This window comes from Syngnathoides biaculeatus, chromosome 14 (assembly GCF_019802595.1).
Source record: "Syngnathoides biaculeatus isolate LvHL_M chromosome 14, ASM1980259v1, whole genome shotgun sequence".
In the NCBI taxonomy this organism is placed as follows: Eukaryota; Metazoa; Chordata; class Actinopteri; order Syngnathiformes; family Syngnathidae; genus Syngnathoides; species Syngnathoides biaculeatus.
This window is the reverse complement of record NC_084653.1, coordinates 20,897,040-20,918,144: the sequence shown is the minus strand read 5'-3', so window position 1 is coordinate 20,918,144 and position 21,105 is coordinate 20,897,040. Positions and strand designations below refer to the sequence as shown.

At 43.8% G+C, this 21,105-nt stretch overlaps 1 protein-coding gene and 1 long non-coding RNA gene across 6 annotated transcripts; one reads left to right on the top strand and one right to left on the bottom strand.

Moving 5' to 3' along the window:
• Positions 1–1,169: 1,169 nt before the first annotated feature.
• Positions 1,170–20,671, top strand: LOC133511854 (ras-related protein M-Ras). Of its 5 annotated transcripts, none has more exons than XM_061840851.1 (6): positions 1,177–1,720; positions 8,904–9,172; positions 10,935–11,088; positions 12,581–12,680; positions 12,772–12,851; positions 14,813–20,670. In XM_061840851.1, the coding sequence occupies exons 2-6, from the start codon at positions 8,980–8,982 to the stop codon at positions 14,910–14,912; spliced, it is 627 nt and encodes a 208-aa protein (XP_061696835.1). In that variant the 5' UTR covers positions 1,177–1,720; positions 8,904–8,979; the 3' UTR covers positions 14,913–20,670. The 5 variants fall into 5 exon arrangements, with proteins under 5 accessions (XP_061696839.1, XP_061696835.1, XP_061696838.1 ...); XM_061840854.1 differs by lacking the exon at positions 1,177–1,720 and adding an exon at positions 2,151–2,302 and having other exon boundaries at positions 14,813–20,671; XM_061840852.1 differs by lacking the exon at positions 1,177–1,720 and adding an exon at positions 3,457–3,476 and having other exon boundaries at positions 14,813–20,671.
• LOC133511855 (uncharacterized) lies at positions 12,556–14,138 on the bottom strand. The gene is made up of 3 exons (XR_009798048.1): positions 13,609–14,138; positions 12,781–12,895; positions 12,556–12,691 (listed from the first exon to the last, which is right to left on the bottom strand). It is a non-coding gene; the product is annotated as an uncharacterized LOC133511855 (long non-coding RNA).
• Positions 20,672–21,105: the final 434 nt, after the last annotated feature.

Here is a 21,105-nt window from a genome sequence, read left to right as displayed (position 1 = left end):
ATTTCTGTGTTCCGGTTTATTATGTTTTACCGTGGTCTCTACACACAAAACAACGAGCATCATCAATAATAATCCCTTCATATTGTCAGACTAAAAAAAAATTAACCCGTGTTTTGTCAATGTTAGGATGTGTGTGTGTTCATGCACTGATGAGGTTTCAAAGACCCGCTGACAGAATTTGAGAGGTTAACAGAAAGGTTAATGAAGCTACTTTCTGGACATGCATGTTTATCGTAAAAATAGCTTTCCTCCATATGGCTGCATGCACTTACGGTAAATATGCACTCTGCGATATGTACACACAGGCGCACGCTAATCGACAGCCACCGTGAAACGGATGCTCGAATATGCACTTTTTTACTTTCAGTGGACACATTGTGGAAAAAGTACTTTTTAATTGCTTGTCGGAAAAATAGATGGGGTCTCAGGAGTGCCTCCCCACCCATCATGTGTGAAAGGAAACAACCGAGTAAATCTTTTGTTGTTATCACAGGAGCAACCATTCTCTGTTGACTAATCTTATAAAGATTAGACCTAAATAATTGTTTAAAAAACACCTTGTTGTAAATACCGTATAATATCTGTACTTAACGAATGGCTGTACCAGACACAAATGTTGAATATATTATGCAATTTTAACATTTAATTCAGTGATTTGTTCACGTACCGCCGGATAGAGTCCAGGTGCCAATAGTGGTACTCATGCCACAGTTTGAGAACCACTGGGCCAACGCATTCAACCCTGTGAAAATTGTGAATTATTCCACAAGTCACATGGTCCACAGGAAGTCGCAGTCAGAACCCCAGCAGGCCATCTGAAGGCCAAAAGGAAGTTCACTGTTACTGTAAGTGTTTTATTTTTTTAAATTCATTTTTATTTAATCGCTGTCGTGTGTGTGTGTGTGTGTGTGTGTGTGTGTGTGTGTGTGAACATGCTATTACCATTCATGCCATGTTAAAAACCTACTCTTTCAGTCAAATTAGTTTCAGTAAAATAAATCAATGACCAAAAAAAAGACAGTACACATTTTGAGTTGTGTACTATGTTTTACCAGATTGCAAAAGACAAAAAATGTAATTTTATTTTGACAGCGTTATAACAAGCTAATGAAACCGATTGGGTGGAATGGCTATCATAGATAATCCTCGTTGTGAATATAAGGAGTTATGAATCTTGTAGCCTTCCGTTCAGTGACTAAAAAAAAATGAAACAAAAATAATAATAATCGTCCCCTTTGAAAACCACCACATTCTTTGGTCTCCTCTTCTTTTGACCGTACAATATCCCTTTAAAGACTTGGGGGAGCAGTCCATTTCACCCAAAGGGGGATTCTCTCACGAGAACTGTGACATTTCTACGCGTTAAAAATATGAAACTTTATTGGGTGGAAATCGGAATGCTTTCTGTCGTTTAATAGTAACTTATTACACCATAGCGAATCGAACAATGAGTACGAAATGGTTTTGAGCGTCGATTAAATAAAAGTGCTTCACCCTTTTGGGGCGCCTCTATTAATAGCATCAGCTGTTGCAATACAAAGATGAGCTACTCGACGTATTGTTCCGCAGATGTGGGAAGCCCGGCTGCGGCGCGAGGGCGGCGGCGGCGACGGCGGCGTCGTTGTCGGTGGTTATGCGAAGCCAAGACAGGCTGGGGGTTGAAAAAAAACCGAACAATTATGTCGTCTTGAATGCTGTTTTTCCTCCTTCACGTCTATTGGTAAGTGGCTGTGTTGTCGAGGGGGAAAAAAAGAGATTGAGGGACGTTTTCTTTTCGCGGACGATTCTGGCAGGGTAACACCTACTGGTCATGTGGCGTTCAATTCCCTTACTACTCGATGTATAAAAGGCCACTTCGAGTGGATTTGGTTAGTTAGTGCCACAGATGTAGTAATAACTATTCGATTAATGACGGTGCGAGTGATATTTGCGGCGCGTTGAGCTCCTGTTTTTTTTCCTTCGTTTTGCGGAAAATGTTTTTTTTTTTCCGCTGTAAAACTTAAGAACGACCGAGCCGCTTAGATGTGGCGTTCGTGGGCGGATTCTGTTGGGCTTTTCCAACACGCTCGAATAAAAAGCGATCAAGCACGGGAGGGGGGGGGGGGGGGGCTTCGACTATGTGTACAACGTTCTGACATTGACATCAGTTAGTGGGGAGAGCGGGGGGATTGATTTGAGCCTGCGGAATCCTCGCACCACTTCCACACATTTGAGCTACTGAATCGGCGCACAGGCCGGTGAAACTGCAGAGGAAACACATTTTTGGTGTTTAATCATAGGATGAGATCATTTCCAAGCAACAGTAAGCTGAAACACACGCGCGCGCCATTCTGCTCGTGATGATGTTATTGATGTTCAAAGATTCAGGTGCCATATCACAAATTTGTCATCATTTATATCACCTAGTAGTGGTTATCGCATCTTGCCTTACAGCCAAGAGATTTTGGCCTTCTTGTGTGGAGTTTGCACGCTCTCCCCCGTGAATCCTCCCACATTCCCAAAACATCACGATTAAGGTTATTTAGAGGACTCGAAAAAGTGTTAAGTGATGTGATTTGCCACACAAAATGATCAGTGTGGGCAAGCAACGATTGACATTAAAATACAGCATTATGTAGTGATTAATCTGAATTAGAATTGAAACGTACCAAAAAAATGACATTCCTGAAAACTTTTTCAGTTTTTGAATGACATTTTCATAAAAAGAATAGAAAGCAGGCAGTGTGTGGTTCTAGTGGTTCGTAGCACGTATGCCACACAATAGAGAGGTTCTGGGTTCAAATCTCTGCTCGGAGGAGTTTGCATGTACGCTCATCTTTTTCTCCAGCTACCTCCCACCAAAAAAAATACTTGTTTTATTAACTGAAGACTAATTGTCCGTATAAGTGTGAATATGAGTGTAAAAATGTTGTTTGTCCAGATGTGTCCTGCGATCGGTCGGACCAGTCCACGTTGTACCCTGCACCTCTTGGCCATTGTTTTAACATGTGCCTTTATTTAGCATCTACTGTGATCGACTGGTGAGCAGTCCAGGGTGTGTTCTGACTTTCGCAATCTGATTTGGACACAATGTGCAACGCAGGGGGTCCTCGGTTTACGACAATGTTCTGTTCCCACAGTACTGAGTTGTAACAATGCAGCAAGTCATAATGCGCTCTAGTCGATCATTAACTTACAATAATATAGTCGTAAAGTCCAGTAAATATTTGTATGCCATAAATTTAAAATAATCGAATGAAAATCTCTGTCGGTAACCGAGCGGACTTTCTTATGCCGCGCGGCAACGTAATCTTGGGCCATGCGGCCTTTGCAACCTCAAAACCTCAAACGTCATGACTATTGTAATCCGAGGCCTCTCTCGTCACATCGCAATCTAACTCTCCAGTGGTCTGTTTCCTTTCTGCCCTCGAATAACATTTTGCCTCCTTACTAGGGCCAGCATCCACATGCCAAAACGTAAATTCCAGAAACTTAAGGTTTGTCTTTCTGAGACGTTGTTTACAGTTTGCACTGGTACTATTTTCTGAGCAGAGTTGATAGTGATGCAATGGACCTTTCCGATGGCGATCTTAAGCTCAGCCTCCTTAGCCGTGTCCCACATGCTTCCAAAATGGCGACTGAACAGAACATGTTTGAAGTCGATTCCAGATAATATTGCAGTATCTTTTTTGCCAAATCCGTCAGACTTGTCCAACAGAGTTCTACAGAGAGTTCTCAACTATTCCACGCAAGGATATGTACACGGAATTAAGATTTTGGACGGAGCAGGACGCAATGTCAGGGTTACAGCAAAATGTTGGCGAGCAATGCAAAAAAGTTTGGCGCCTCACAAACTTCATATTGAAATCCAACAGGATAAAATTATGGAATTGTACTGCGCGTGTAAAGCATGGTCAGTACTTTTTACTTCGAAAGATCACGAGTAATATCATTGTAGTCTTTCTAAGTGAGTTAGGTTCGATTTTCTACTAGTGCATTTAAAAAATGATTAACTCAGTCAGTACCATAGTCACCAGATGAAAAAGTTTGACTTGGCTTGTAATGGAACCCAGTGCTCTGTCTTAAAAGTCTGATGTGATACAAATGGGCAAATAGACATTTGTCTTGCATGACATATCGCGCATTTACGTATCACTAGCCCGACTCTTCGGCATAAAACAGGACACACTTCATTCAGCAGGTCAGTGATAAAGTAACAAAATGAAAGTTGTTCTCCTGCAATGTATAAAGCACTGATAATAATTCAATCAAACTCAGAGAAGCTATTTCTCCCTCACTTACCTTCGAACATACAGCCTTGTGTTTGTTGTTATCCACATTGAGTTGTACACGCGGTCTTCAGCGAGCCTTAATCCATTGTAGACACTTCGTCAACTGTGTTTTAGGCTTTGGAAAATGAATCAAGCGGGCCCCTTGTAACCCGGCAGGATATCGTTCATCAGAATTGCACGTTCCCCAAGCGCATCTGAGAACCATTTTCTTTGCAACATTTAACTTTTCCAAGCGCACCCTACTGACCACCAGTATTGCTTGTGGGACATGACGACAAAAGGGGTGTGTCAAGCCAGGGGTTAAGACAATGCGGCTATCTGATTGGCTATTATTGTACGAGCGATTGACAGGTCGGAAAGGTCCATTGCGACCAGTTCAGAGCGTTTCCCGTTTACTGCCCTTCGTAAGCTGGGACGGGCTCCAGCTCACCTGCAACTCCTGTCGACAGCCATGATCGAAATGGATGGATGAGTTGCTGCACAGTCGCAGCTGATGTTAAACATCCATAACCAACCGCCTGTCAACATCTCAATTAACTGTCGATCCAGCTCGCGCTTTCATAATCTAGATCCCAACAAACTGCAGCACCAAACAAGAGGCAGCTCCAATTTTCCCAGTTTTGCTTTTTCCGCATATGGAATTTACTTATCATTGGTCGAAAGGGCCGTGACCTGAGGATAAGCAGGACTGAAAATGGATGGATGGGTGGATGGTTGGCAAGGTCAAATATGTAAGCCGCTGTAATCACACTTGCCGGAAAAAGCACAAATGGCGGCGGCAAAATAAGCTCTGTAATTGTTTATTTTTCTTTCTTAATATACTAAAACCATTACCAGCGGTGTTTTATAAAACACTGCATGTGTATACTGTAAATGTTTTTCCTTGTGTGACAAGCCACCCATACTTGATTGGAGAGCGGGCGCTTAAACTGCAGGGTTTTTGGCTGTGAAATCGTCCACTTACCGCTCACACTGCCTGGCAGGCTTTGGAAAGGAAGGAAACATCTTCCTTCCCTCCATTGTGCAGGCCGGGATAAGATGGCCGCTCGCCAGCCGACAGCTGCTTCCCGGTTGCCCGTGAGCTCCCTCGCGTACATGAGAGTCTTTTGTGGGCGCGCGCCATTGAAATGCCAAATTAGGTCCGGATTTATTAGCAAAATCGGGTCAGCCCGGGATTTTCCCCCACCCCAAGTTTATATTTTAGCACTTTGCGACAGGTTTATTGGTGGTCCCCTGTAAAAATCAGATTGGATTCACAATGGCTGTTTGTCGAATGGCCGAAATGAGTTTCATCCGCAGGGTGTCCGGCCTCTCCCTTAGAGATAGGGTGAGAAGCTCGGTCATCCGGGGGGGGGTCAGTGTCGAGCCGCTGCTCCTCCGCGTTGAGAGGAGCCAGATTGAGGTGGCTGGGGCATCTGAATCGGATGCCTCCCGGACGCCTCCCTCTTGAGGTGTTCCGGGCACGTCCCACTGGAAAGAGACCCCGAGGACGACCCGCGACACGCCGGAGAGACTATGTCTCTCGGCTGGCTTGGGAACGCATCGGGATCACTCCGGAAGAAGTGGCTGGGGAAAGGGAAGTCTGCGTATCCCTGCTGAAGCTACTTCCCCCTGCGACCCGAATCGGAAAAGCGGTAGAAAATGAATGGATGGATGGATGATTACGGTCTGAAGATATCAGATTCTGTCCCCCCCTGAATTGTGTCATTGCGGACGACTTTTAAACCCAACCTGTAATACGCCCAAAGAATTATTACTTCAGCACAATCTCGTCCTTGTGTGCCATCGCCTCACATTTCCTCGCACCCTCATTCCGTCCCCTCGGCTCGCCTCCCACTTCTCATTCTTTCTGGCGCTGTCTCCTACATCGTGGCCCGAGCGTTCTTCCATAATAGCGAGACTGAGTGACACAGCGAAGATCCTGTCGTCGTTTTGGCAGATTGATCGCGGCCATATGGGCCTCCGGACCGCACGCGAGCGTTTCCCCGGACGACGAGCGCGGAACGTGTGCAAAGTGTTAATGCGTGGCTGTGTTAACACACAATAAGGTTAAGACAACAACCCCGATGTGAAGGCGGTAAATAATTTTGAAATTCAAGAAGAGGAAAAACACAGGAATGAGTTGGGGCGGGTAGCGGGGGTGAAAAATTTGGCAGTAAGCGTTGTTGCTTTACAAGCTGTGTTTGTTTGAATGTGCATGTTTTTTTTATTCAAAACATGTTCACCGCAAGCTTCAAACACTGGAGGTGTGGTGTCGGAGGTGCGAACGGTACACTGTGAACTGCTTTTGACGACGTCACCGTGGTAACCGGCGCGAAATGAAAGCGAATACGAAGTTCAGACTTGTTTTGTTTCATCGAACCGAGCCAGGCCCCGCCTCTTCTATCACAACTAATCAGCTCTTTCCCTGCCCTCACATTCTGCCCTGTTGAGTTTAGTTAAGTCTTATAAATAAGACGGGCTGATCTTGAATTGCCTGTTTTTGGTTCAGGCTGAGAGAGAGAATCGCTTGTTCTTCCATCATGAACTGGCTAAGGTTTTGGTGAGGATCTTGGTCAAAAAGTTTTTTAATTTTTTGAAGAGCAGGACGTTGCAAAAAAATGAAGGTGGGATATTTGCCAACGGCTCCGCCTTGGAGTTCTGTTCTCGACTGAGTGTCATTCCTCACCAAAAGAGTTCTCGGTTCGCGACTGAGTTCTGTTCCTACAGGGGCGACGTAACCTGAATTTGTAAGTACATCAGAACATGCCGCAGTCCAAATTTTTTACATCGGTGAATGTCCTAGTAAAGTCACGATTAGGGTAAACGCTGCATGCGCTTCTGCAGTCCTACCACTGCGGTCACACCTCGGGCTGGCGACTGGGGGGGAGGGGGGGGCACTACCTGCCACCGCACCATCAAGCGAATGAATAGTGGTGGAGCGTATAGACGATAACAGGAAATTGTTTACTGCTATCTTGGTAAGACTGCTGTTTGCAACAGTACTATTAAAATGCAGTTGTTACAGAGCATCGATTTGACCCCATTACCGTCTTTGTTCTTTGCTTGTATGAGAATTTGAACAGAAATGGTTCAGAAGCGATGCAAACGTTATCCAATTGGAAATTGTAGAATTGAACTAAATTTATTTTGTCACTGCATGCACACAATATTACTCTGCCAACCCAAATAAAATACAGTTAAAACAGTACTTCAATTTTTAGCATTTTAGAGGGGGGGGGTATAATACATGGGTACAAGGAACAGTTTCCTTTGAAAGGACGATTTTGGGGGGGTGCATAGTCTACTCGAGAAATCACAGTGTACAGTATATAATTACAATATTGGCCAGGCATGGCTGCAGGCGTCTGAATCTCATGTCGTAGCCCTGATCTGCTTATCCTCACAAGGGTCGTGGGCGTGCTGAAGCCTATCCCAGTTATCTTTGGGCAGGAGGCGGGGTACACCGTGAACCGGTTGCCACATGGAAACAATCACACCTAAGGGCAATTTAGAGTCTCCACTTAATGCATATTTTTGAGATGTTGGATGAAACCAGAACAGCCTCAGAAAACCCACACAGGCATGGGAAGAACATGCAAAGTCCACACAAATTTCGGCCAGGATTTCAACCCCAGTCCTCAGAACTGTGAGGCTCTATCCATTCAACCACTGTACCACCTAGTGAAGTCATAATTACAAAAAATATTTGTATGAAAAACACTTCCACCCATCCATTTTGTTACCCGCTTATCCTCACGAGGGTCGCGGGGACTGCTGGAGCCTATCCCAGCTGTCAACAGGCAGGAGGCGGGGTGCACCCTGAACTACTTGCCAGCCAATCACATCAGAGACAAACAGCCGCAGTCACAATCACACCTAGGGGCAATTTAGAGTGCCGCCTGAAAAACCACAAATATAACAGAATCCAGCGAAAAACAGCAAGTACACTTGTTACTGCACGGGGTTTCTTGTGCCACGTGATTAAGTATCCTTACGATACTGCACAAACTAGCTCACGTTTGTAATCTCGTCATTTTGTATAGCGAAGTGCTGTGAACTGAAGAACCGCTGTGGTTTTATTGGTTCTTCAGACGGGTTCACTTAGTTCTACTTCCACCAGCCGAGGATGCAAGAGGACATTATTCAGAGACAAAGACCTTGGAGAGTGCACAACAGCCATGGGAAAAGCAAGCGAGTTACTACTGTAGTAGTGATGGTCACTATGTTTATCACTGGGGGTCCAAGTGGTCTTAAATATTCTTCCCTATTTTTAGACTGGTGGGATTCAAGGTTTGGCTCTCAAACAATGGCAAAATGTTTAAATCTTTGTCAGCCAGCTTTCATCACAACAGCAGTTACGCAGTCACTACGCTTACAAGGGGGGGGGGGGGGGGGGAGTGCTGCATTTACCGTAAAGGCCCTTTGGGTTTTGTCAGCTGGAGTCCTGGTGAGATAAAAACAAGCAGCCACAGAAAACACTTTGTCCTAGCTAATGCAATATCATTCTTTGGAATAGTCGAACGTGTTTCTTCTGAGTTGCAATCTTTGTCGATGTGGTCACAAAGGGGGGAGGGGGGGGGGGATATGTCAAGGTCTCGACTTACCAGGCCGCCCCAGTCAAATCTTTTTCCCTCTTGTTTTTAATTCCAGACCGGCGCATCGTAACTGCCAAAAACGAGCCGCCTTTTCCACCGCTTCCGCCGTCGCTGCCGCTGAGGGTGTAGCCATGGCGACCAGCGCGGTGCCGAGCGACAACCTGCCAACGTACAAGCTGGTAGTGGTGGGAGACGGCGGCGTCGGAAAGAGCGCGCTCACCATCCAGTTTTTCCAGAAGATCTTTGTGCCGGACTATGATCCCACCATAGAGGACTCGTACCTTAAACACACGGAAATCGACGGACAGTGGGCCATACTGGACGGTGAGTGAGAGGGGGACGCACTTTTGTCCAGAAGTGCCAGGAAAGAAGCGTTCGTGATCATATCTAAATTTAGTTTTCAGTGAAACTAACATTTTCTTCGCATTTTCTGTGATGATGATGTGGGAGGAAGCTGGAGCACCTGGGGGAAAACTCACCCAAACGCAGGGACAATATGAAAATTACTGTAATTTCCGGCCTGCAGAGCGCACCCGATTATAAGCCTCACCCAGTACATATGTAAAGGAAATACCATTATAAGCCACACCAGTGTAAAAGCCACAAGTGCCCACATTGAAACACGAGATATTTACGATATAAGACGGTACACAGAAAGAGTTTTCAAAGTTTTAAGACCTTAGCGTATCTTGACATAGCAACAACACAAAAAAATAAACAGCTGCAGCAGCTACACAGTAGCAGCACGCTAGCAGAGCGCTAATGCTAGCACAGCACTAACAGGGCCAGTTAAAAAAAAAAAAACATAACTGAGACGCAGCAGTAACACAGTAGCAAAATGCTAGTGCGGCGCTAACAAGGCCGGTTAAAAAAAAAAAACACCTAAATCCCTGAGATGTGGCAGTAACACAGCAGCAACACGCTAGCACAATGCTAACAGGGCTGGTAAAAAAAAAAGCGTACCAGTAAAAATCACAGAGACGCGGCAATAACAGTAGAAACACGCTAGCACAGCTATTACACTAGCGAAGCTCTAATACGGCCTGTAAAAAAAACAAAAATCAAAAAAAAAAACATACAGGTAAAAATTACTGAGACGCAGCAATAACATAGTAGCAACACGCTAGCGCGGTGCTAACAGAGCGGGTTGAAAAACAAAACATACCTAAATCCCTGAGACGCGGCAGCAACACGCTAGTGCGGCGCTAACAAGCCCTGTTAAGAAAAAAACATAACGGTAAAAGTCCCTGAGACACGGTAGTAACACAGTAGCACCACGCTAGCACAGCGCTAACACGAGCGCAGCGCTAACAGGGCCGTTAAAAAAAAAAAATAAACACACCGGTAAAGGTCACTTACTCGGCACATATATTCCACCGGTCTCACTCTTCCCATTTCCGCATGTCCGCCCCCTTGCGGCCGTTAGAAAAAATGCACAAATTAGCCGCAGGGTTGAAAGCATGTGGAAAAAAGTCACAGCTTATAGGCCGGAAATTACGGTGGTTCACCCAGGAGGGCCTAGACCAAGATTCAAACCCAGAACCTCTCAGACGTACTACACACTGGTACACTGTGCCTTACACAAAGAGTTTACAGCGTTTCTCTTAGAAAACTCGGGCCAAATATAAAAGTCGTGCTCTCGTGGCTCCTCGGTCCTGAGGATTTGATGGAGGGAGGGGAGGAGCTTCTATTCAAGACCTTCTCCCAAAGACCCCGTTTCAACTAAAAGTAGTGTTTGGCTGCCAGCTTGTGGAGTCTCGATGGAATTCAACCTTGTTTGGGAAGCATCCAATTACTGCTCCCAACCCCACAAGCCACAAATGTTTAAATGACAATGTTCAGATGATAACTGGGGATGGGGAAATCGGGTGAGTGCTCCTTAGCAGTACTTGGTGCTCGCTACACGACGGAAGATCTTCATTCCCACTGATCTGGCACTGCGTTTAACGAAGGTATATGCATCAAAGGTATTAGTGGTATCGGTACTCCGTATTCGTGAGTACTCGGGAGGTCTGAAGCGGTACCAAACGTGTGTAGTTCTAATTGTCCTTTCCCGGGTTTCGGCGCTGGTCTGCAACTCACCTAGTGCTGGACACAGCCGGTCAGGAGGAGTTCAGCGCCATGCGGGAGCAGTACATGAGGACGGGAGACGGCTTCCTCATCGTCTTCTCGGTGACGGACAAGGCCAGCTTCGAACACGTGGACCGCTTCCATCAGCTGATACTGCGGGTCAAAGACAGGTTAGACGACGCTTTCTTTGCAGTGTGCTTTAAAGTCTGCCAACGTTGCAGCGTTGTCTCAGCCATGTTTCAACTTCCACAAAAAAAAAGTTAAACCATTTTGTCTTGTAATGAACAAACATGAGCCAGTTTGATCTTTGCATGCTCAGCTGAAACGTTGCTGGGTGGCGTCGCCGTTGCCCTTCCCCGGTTTCTTCCTTTTACTCAAAACCGCACCACCGCCCGTCGGGCCAGAATGTAAGACGTGGTTCTAAATCTGTAAGCGATTGTGAACAACGGTCACCTCCAAAAATGGACTTTGACGTGGTAGGAAAGAGGAAGTAAAACCTAACGCTGGATATTAGCGATATTACGCATCGTTTCCCATTAGAGGTCTGACTGGATATGTGGCGCTACATGTAAATTTTTGATTTTGTCAAATTTGAAAAGATCAATTCAGAAAAGTTAGAACTTAATGGAGCAGTCCACAACTGGAGCTCGATTATGAAACTTTCCCGTAACTTCACTTCCAGTGCGTACACTACAAGCATCTGTCCATCCGTTTTCTTAGCCGCTCATCCTCACGAGGGTCGCGGGTACTGCCGGAGCCTATCCCAGCTGTCAATGGGCAGGAGGCGGGGTACACCCTGAGCTGGTTGGCAGCCAATCGCAGGGCACATAGAGACAAACAGCCGCACTCACAATCACACCTTTGGGCAATTCATGTTGCATGTTTTTGGAATGTGGGAGCAAAACGGAGTGCCCGGAGGAAACCCACGCAGGCACAGTCGGGGCCGGGATTGAACCCGGGACCTCAGAACTGTGAGGCCAACGCTTTACCAGCTGATCCCACCGTGCCGCACACTACAAGCATTTTTCTTTCAATTCAGTCCTCGTTTCAAAACGTGTTGCAAAGGTCAAAATACACAATTTCAATTGTGGTATTAATAGATTTATTCCCTTGTTCCTAAAACTAACATTTTGTAGAGTTTGAACAGTAACACTGCGCTTAAATATAGGAAAATAAAAAAAATGTACTTTAATGATTCCATTTAACAGTATTGAATATTTGAAAACATTTGTATTACGTAACTTGGGGGCGGCACGGTGACTCAGCTGGTAAAGCGTTGGCCTCACAGTTCTGAGGACTCGGGTTCAATCCCGGCCCCGACTGTATGGAGTTTGCATGTTCTCCCCAGGCCTGCGTGGGTTTTTGTCCAGGCACTCCGGTTTCCTCTCATATCCCAAAAACGCGCAACATTAATTGGACACTCTAAATTGCCCCTAGGTGTGATTGTGAGTGCGACTGTTTGCCTCTATGTGCCCTGCGATTGGCTGGCGACCGGTTCAGGGTGTACCCCGCTTCCTGCCCATTGACAGCTGGGATAGGCTCCGGCACTCCCCGCGCCCCTTGTGAGGATAAGCAGCGAGGAAAATGGATGGATAGATGTACTATTCTTGGGTGAAACTCCAAATGCAAAATTGTCGGAGCTGCTTTCGTTTGTCGTCTCAGGGAAGCCTTTCCGATGGTGCTGGTGGCAAACAAGGTGGACTTGGTCCATTTGAGGAAGATCACCACTGAGCAGGGCCAAGAGATGGCGGCAAAACATAACGTAAGCAGCACCTATGGAAAAATAAAACCGGGCACGATGACGAGCCGCAAGACGATTTGGAATAATAATATCTTGACATCATTTATTTTAGATCACTTACATTGAAACCAGTGCCAAGGACCCCCCAATGAATGTAGACAAGGCCTTCCACGAGCTGGTCCGTGTCATAAGGTAAATATGGAAACTTTCTTGTCTTCACACCAGGGGTCGGGAACCTTTTCAACCGAGAGAGACATAAAGGCCAAATATTTTAAAATGTAATTTCCAAAGAGCCATGCAGTATTTTCCAAAACCTAAGTACAGTTGTATTTGCGCATTTATGTAAGATCCAACACTAAATCTCTGAATTCATTTAAATCATCTCGCGACGCTGTTGCGCTTCCATCCGTTCATCGTGAACTTAATTAAATTTGATTTTCCATCATGCTGGTGCGATGGTGAACGGTTCTTGCCGACAAAGGCACGTCTTTTATCCGTTTGATTATCCTGTCTTTCTGCAAAGTTGGCAAAATGTTTATGGGCAACGTGGAGTACGAATCCTTTGGCCTAGTCCCCATCTGTGAATTTAAACCTCCCTCTCCACAAAGGTTGTCCATTCTTGTTGAAAACTTCGGTACTCGTCATATTTTTTTCTTTGAGCGACCTTCGTCAAAAGCGGGTCCACAATTAGTTGTTCCGACACGATCGGCGTTAGGCACTTCTGCGCCTGTGGACATCGTCTACCACGCAAAAACTACGGCAACCCCACTAGGACAAACCTTCTCTGCATGACAGAAATCACACGTACAGTATGTCGTAATGAGGGCTCACACGCTTGTCACCGTTTTCAAAGATTACCGCCGCCGAGCGCAAGGCACGTCGTTCCCCCCCCCCCCCCCCCCCCCACGTGCGACATTTGTCAGCAGAAATATTGCAAAACTGGTCTTACCTGATTTCCAAGAATCCTGTCACGGGTGGCGCCAGGGGAGAACCGTTTCGAATGATTATGGTTCAGATCCAGATAAGGAGCCATATTTCAGGTCTGAACGGTCTCTGTGATGGACCGCCGGCTGATGTTCAATGCTGCCACCTTGTGGCTGTCTGTTGGAAGCTCACTTGTACTCATCCATCCATTATATTGACCGCTAATGCTCACAAGGGTTGCGGGGAGTGCTGGAGTTTTTTTTGCATGTTTTTGGGATGTGGGAGGAAACCGGAGTGCCCGGCTTAAACCCACACAGGCACGGGGAGGACAAGCGAAGTCCACACAGGCAGGGATCGGGATCTAACCCGGGGACCTGAGTACTGTGAGGTCAACGCTTTACCAGATGAGCCACCATGCCGCCCCCTTTGACCCCAAAAAATAAAAAATAAAAATGAAAAAGTAGACAGGTGAATCATTGAGTGTCAAAGTGCGATTGTGTAGGGGTCCACTGCAGTGTATTGTACTTTGATTCATGATTCAAATGTGAAAATTAGGATTCGTTGGTCATTTTTATTCTGGAGCATTTTTTTAAGTCAGTTTTTTTTTGTTTTTTTTTTGCATGTTTTTGGGATGTGGGAGGAAACCGGAGTGCCCGGCTTAAACCCACACAGGCACGGGGAGGACAAGCGAAGTCCACACAGGCAGGGATCGGGATCTAACCCGGGGACCTGAGTACTGTGAGGTCAACGCTTTACCAGATGAGCCACCATGCCGCCCCCTTTGACCCCAAAAAATAAAAAATAAAAATGAAAAAGTAGACAGGTGAATCATTGAGTGTCAAAGTGCGATTGTGTAGGGGTCCACTGCAGTGTATTGTACTTTGATTCATGATTCAAATGTGAAAATTAGGATTCGTTGGTCATTTTTATTCTGGAGCATTTTTTTAAGTCAGTTTTTTTTTGTTTTTTGCATGTTTTTGCATGTTTTTGGGATGTGGGATGAAACCGGAGTGCCCGGAGAAAACCCACGTTAGGCTCAGGGAGAACATGCAAACTCCACACAGGCGGGTCCGGGATCGAAACCGGGACCTCAGAACTGTGAGGTCAACGCTTTACCAGCTGCCCCTCACTTGTACCGCAGTACTAAAATTTTGTTCGGAGTACCAAGTACGGATCGCTTGCAGTCTTACTTTGAGTCCATCCTAAAGTCAGCGCTGGTCTCCTTTCAGGCAACAAGTCCCCGAGCGAAACCAGAAGAAGAAGAAGAAGCTGAAATGGCGAGCGGAGCGATCGACGGGTTCTCACAGGTTCCGCTGCGTCATTTTGTGACCGACGTCTTTCCTCCACGTACACGCAAATACCTTCGCCTGGCAAGGGGAAACTCCCCAGTAAGTCCAGGACTACTGGAGCACAAAAAAAAAAAAAAAAAAAAAAAGGGGGAGATAACTGAGGGGGGCGGGGGGGTCTTTCGCCTCCATTTTTTTTTTTCCCCCGTGGAGGATTTTGATGTCCTCCCCACCCGTTAATACCAAACCAAAACGACTGACGTCTTAATTTGGTGTTTTGCAATGTGAGACCAGGAAGTAGAAATCAAGATGGCCTACAATCAAAAAAAAAAAAAAAGGAAGGGATGTGTTTCAAGGACGGATTCTACTGGTCATCGCTCGTCATCCCGGGGGAGAAAAAGCCCCCCACCGGTTGGCGGTTTTGGTTCTGTTCTCGCTAAACCGAGCGGATGTCGTGGCGGAAAATGGCGGAAGCCCCCAACAAACGGTCCTTTTGGGACGTCCTCGAAGACCCAGTAAGTCTTTGGAAACGGAAAGTTGGTCAAGCGGCGGCGTGAAATGCGAAAAGCGGATCGGGACAGGATGTCGGTACAGGTGAGGGTAAAAGGTCGGGGGTCACGTGACGAAACACACGAGAGGGCTCGTACAAAACGATGACGCCCGTGCGAGCTTTAAGAGCCTCAATAAGTTGATTGTCATTCAAGTGACTTTCAACGTTTGAGTGGAATAATAACTTTTTCCTTAAAAATGCCGCTATATATATTACCCCCCCCAATACTACAACTTGGTGAAACAAGCTTCTTCTTGTCATTGGCTTGATATCATACTTCAATGCATTAATTTATTATTTGATTTTGAATATTTACTTGTTTTCCGTTTGCCTTGTAAATTACGATCGTTTTCTCTTCCTAATATTAGTACGACTTTATTTATGCTTACAATTTTTACAATTTTTTTTTTACAGAATAAGGTCTTTTATCCTTGAGTTCAGCTTCGATTTATAAAAATTCCATTTTTGTTTTAATATTCCTCTATTCTGAGACAATGTTTACTTTTCTATAAGAGTACGTAAATATCACGACTTCAATGTTCTCATCTTCCTACTTTTGGACAATGATGACTTTTTAACTAAATTGTGTCTTTATTGTTGCAAGAACTTTTATTTTTTTCACTTTTTACCCAGAATATAATTTGCAGATTTTTTTAAAGTAATATTTTTCTCCCCCATCATTCAGATTTTTTTTTTTTTGTCCATTTATCACTTTAGTTTCAGGGAAAAAAAAAAAATCACAACTATGTATGTAATTTGTAAAATGTACATAAACATACATTCATAATGAACAATAATAATGTACCCACGGAAAAATATTTTCTCCCTCTTAGAATTATGCTGTTGTACTTGAAATATGACTCCCCCCCACTCGATTATGGAACCTTTTTTTAATCGTAAAATCAGCGTTCCTCCTTTACATTTTTGTAAAATGACGGCATTTTTCATTCAAATATTATCACTTAATTCTCAAAAATATGACTTCATTGAAGTAGTATTTTAACCCCCCCCAGTATAATCCATTGGTAAGTCATCTTGATTGTGAATAGAAAATCCCGCAACGTCGATTTTTGGTGTCGGATGTGAAAATTCCGACGGCGGGCGCTCGAACCACCTCATGAATGCGACGTGGACGCTTTGATAAAAACCAATCAATTCAGGTTGTGAGACCAATCGCGCACACGCTGCGAGACCAATCGCACTCAGCCAAGGGACGGCGCACGTCGAAACCGGGGGAGCGAGCGAGCGCCGGGACCAGCCCGAAGGTCCCGGCGCGAAGGGGACTTTTGACGGCACCTCCGTGAGGCAATATGACGTCAAAAATACGACAACAATTTTGAGGTGAGCGGCGACGTACAATTTAATAATCGATGAAATGGCTCGGACTGTTAACGCGCTACAGGGAAAAAAAAAAAAAAAAAAATTGGGGCACCTGTTGTCTGAATGATTTTTGTCTGTCAGAGTTTTTGCACTTTTCACACAAATGTCGGACCTTCCTGCGAGCATACGACGAGTGCAATGGTCCACGCGGTTTGGAATGTAAAAATCTTGAAAGAAAAAAAAAAAAAAAACTGTTGTTAAAAAATATGTTGTACTGTTGGCCCCGTGTGTGTCCGTCTGGGTGTTGGATTGATTCCTAAGGACCGACCGGGACAGAGACCCAAACGTGCACTTGAGGTTTTTCAAAAGGGAAAAGAAATCAAAGCCAACGCGAAACAAAACAAGTATGTCAACTTCAAAGGGACGACCTCACAAAGACTGAAAGAGGAACTCGGGAAAAAAATATGATTATGTTGCATCCTGTGACTTTGATACCATTTTGTCTTATTGATCTGGAAACTTGTGTGTGTTTTTAAACAATAATTCAGTATATTGATGGATGTTACCTCAGCGTGTCCCAGACCTGGACAAAAAAAAAAAAAAAATTCCCCTATTTTTTTTTATTTTTTTGATGGGATGTCAAACTAGATTCTGGGTTTTTCTTTGCCTTTTTGATCTCATTTATAGCCATGTGGGAAAAAAAAAAAGTTGATCATGTTTTTCACCCTGTCGTCAATGCAATGTGGATGAAGGACACACTACAGGAGTACTGCAGTATTTATGTCCAAGACGTTTGCGGATGTTTCGCTTAGCCTAGCTTGAAAGGTTAAATTTATCAGCCATCAAAGCATTTATTGGATGCAGGGGTGTTTGAAACTTTTTCCTTTACATAAATTATAGATTAATTAAAAGAAAAATTGTTTAAACCCCCCACCCCACTGCTTTGCTAAGTGAAATATCTGTTTCAACCCGTTGTGCTATGCTAAGCAACTTATTTTGCCTAATGTTATGTTTTTATGCTAAGCTGTTTTATTTATTTTTTTTTTAACTCCATGCTTTGTTAATTTTCTTCGCTAATGTTATCCTAAATGGCTCGTGGCCCTCATGCTGGGTGAAGCAATAGTTTGAAACCATAAGTTACTTTCCCACGCTAATGCTACCGTAATTTTGCACGCCACAATTTTATCAGCCACCAAAGCATTTATTGGGTGCAGGGGGGGGTCCAAACTTTTTCCTGTATAGAAATGACAGATTAGATTATTATAGAAAAGTTGATTACCCCCTCACTGCTATGCTAAGCAAAATATCTGTTTCAAACCATTGTGCTATGCTAACCAACAAATTTTTAGCCTGCTATGTCTTTATGCGAATCAGTTTTTGTTTTTTTTACTCTGCTAAAAAACTCTTTTTTTTTTAACCTCACGCTTTGTTAATTTTCTTCCGCTAATGTTATACCAAACTGCTCGTAGCACCTCATGCTAGGTGAAAAAACTCTTTGAAACCATAACAGTTACTTTTCCACGCTAATGCTACTGTAATTTTCCACTCCGCAGCTTATCAGACACCAAAGCATTTACTGTATGCAGGGGTGTACAAACCTTTTCCTTTTTAGGGATTATAGATTATAGAAAAATTGATTACCCCCCCACTGCTATGCTAAGCAAAATGTCTGTTTCAAACCATTGTGCTATGCTAAGTAACTTATTTTGCCAAACGTTATGTCATTATGCTAAGATGTTTTTTTTTTAAACTCTCCTAAGAACCTAATTTTCTTCCGCTAATGTTATCTTACACTGCTCGTAGCACCTCATGCTAGGTGAAGAAACTATTTGAAACCATAACTTACTTTTTCGCGCTAATGCTACTGTAATTTTCCACTCCACAACTTATCAGCCACCAAAGCATTTCCTTTATAGAAATTATAAATTATAGAAACATTTATTCCCCCCCCCACTGCTATGCTAAGCAAAATATCTGTTTCAAGTCATTGTGCTATGCTAGCCAACGTATTTTGCTATGTTATGCATTTCTTACACTTTATGCCATGAAGACATTTTTTTTTTACCTCACGCTTTGTTAACTTTCTTCTGCTAGTGTTATCCTAAAAGGCTTGTGGCATCTCATGCGAGGTGAAGCAACAGTTTGAAACCATAACAGTTACTTTCTCGCGCTAATGCTACCGTAATTTTCCACTCCACATTTTACGAGACACCAAAGCATTTACTGGATGCAGGGGTGTCCAAACGTTTTCCTTTATAGAAATTGTTATAGATTATTGTAGAAAAATGTATTACTCCCGCCCTCCCCCATGCTATGCTAACCTAAATATCTGTTTCAAGCCATTGTGCTATGCTAAGCAATTTATTTTCCTAATTTTGTCTTCGTGCTAAGCATTTTTTTTTTTTTTTTTACGGAAAAAAAAAAAAATTTACCTCAGGCTTTATTAATTTTCTTCTGCTAATTATCCTAAAATACTCCTGGGACTTCATGCTAGGTGAAGCAACAGTTTGAAACCATAACAGTTACTTTCCTGGGCTAATCCCACCGTAATTTTCCACTCCGCAACTGTTTGTAGCGCTAATGGCGCTAAGCTAAGCAGCTGCTTCTTCTTCTCTTCAAAGTTCTGTGAACAAAGGGCCCTTGTGCTATTTTGCTCCAGGTTAGCGAGCATAACTCCCGTGACCATCCACATCTATCCATTTTCTTTTCCCCTTATCCTCACAAGGGTCACGGGGGAGTGCTGGAGCCTATCCCAGCTGGCAGGAGGCGGGGTACACCCTGAACCGGTCGCCAGCCAACCGCAGGGCACGTGGAGACAAACAGCTGCACTCACAATCACACCTAGGGGCAATTTAGTGTCCAATTAATGTTGCATGGGAGGAAACCGGAGTACTCGAAGAAAACCCACGCAGGCACGGGGGTAGAACACGCAAACTCCACACAGGCGGGTCCGGGATTGAACCCGGGACCTCAGAAGTGTAACCCTTGTGAGGATAAGTGGCTTGGGAAATGGACAGATGGATGTTTGCCCCTACGCTATGCTAAGAATCTGTTTTTTGCTAGCGTACTTTTTCAAGCCATTATGTCATAAAAACATAACTTTTATGGCCAAACGCCACGCTTAGCAAGTGTTTTGCTCAATGAACAGAAGTTTCATTTCGCGCTTGTGCTCAGTTTATGTGTGAGCGGCATCCAGTCAATGTTTGCATCCATTTTGTCCAGGGGTTCCTTTAAGAAGATGAAACTCATGCACAGCATAATTTATTTATTTTTTTGTTTCGGAAAAGTCACCCTTTTTAGAATAATCGCTGGTACAAAAAATAAAATAAAAAAGAGCTTCTGCCGTTTGTTAATGAATGTTTGGCCCGACCAAATCCGAAATGTGGAAGGTGCATCAAGGGTTGTTCAACCCTGATTGTCATGTGAGCTAAATTGAGCACTTTTTTTTTTGTCGCCGACTATTTTGAAAGGTGATGAAAACGAATTGACGAGCCTTTTTCCGTCTCCGTCCCGTCGTGCTGTTTTCCGAATTTTGCGGCCTCTTTTGTGCTTTTCAATGTGTGTGTGTGTGTTTTTTTTTTTTTTTGACAGGTCTTTTTTTGTCCTTTATCTGACTGAGGAGCTAGTCGAGGTGCAAACGGTGCCTTTTTTAATCTAGCCTCAGGGGGGCCTTCACAATAAAAGTGTTATGTATGACTCAACACTGACTCAATTATTATATATGTTTTGGTTTTGTAATTCGGAGTGGTTAACCGCATGGAATGAACACGTATTGAATTGATACTTGTTATACCTTAATTGCTTGAACACTGCCACTTTGAAATGATTAAATGCTATAAATATGATAGTTTATTAAATACAACCAAATTGAACCTAAACGTACTGTTAACGTAATATTTAATATATGTATACATACATTTTTTGAGGTAAGGGTTAGGGGGACATTACCAAACTTTGAGAATGACTGTTATATTAAATATACACAAACGCATGGTGGAAATTCTTTTCAGAAGGCTTAAAAAAAAAAAAAACTACCATCATTTATTTTATTATATTGGCCTTATTATTATAATATGCCATAATTATTTAATTTTAAAAAAGATGAAATGCAAATGTATTATAGTTTGTTAAATACAATTAAACTTGTCCTATGTACTGTACTAGATTTAATATGTATATATAAATTTTTACATCCATTGAGGGATATTACCACACTTTGAGAAGCACTGTTATATTAAATATGCACAAACACACTTTTCAGAAGGCCCCAAAAAAAAAAAAAACCTACTGTAATTTCCGGCCTACAAGCCGCGACTTTTTTTCACACGCTTTCAACCCTGCGGTTTCTGCAGTGATGGGGCTAATT

Bases quoted from the DNA above. Each gene is read 5' to 3' on its own strand.
- LOC133511854 (XM_061840854.1), top strand. From the start codon at position 8,980: ATGGCGACCAGCGCGGTGCCGAGCGACAACCTGCCAACGTACAAGCTG. The intron at 9,173-10,934 runs GTGAGTGAGAGG...CAACTCACCTAG, and splicing joins ACAGTGGGCCATACTGGACG to TGCTGGACACAGCCGGTCAG. The intron at 12,681-12,771 runs GTAAGCAGCACC...CATTTATTTTAG, and splicing joins AGATGGCGGCAAAACATAAC to ATCACTTACATTGAAACCAG.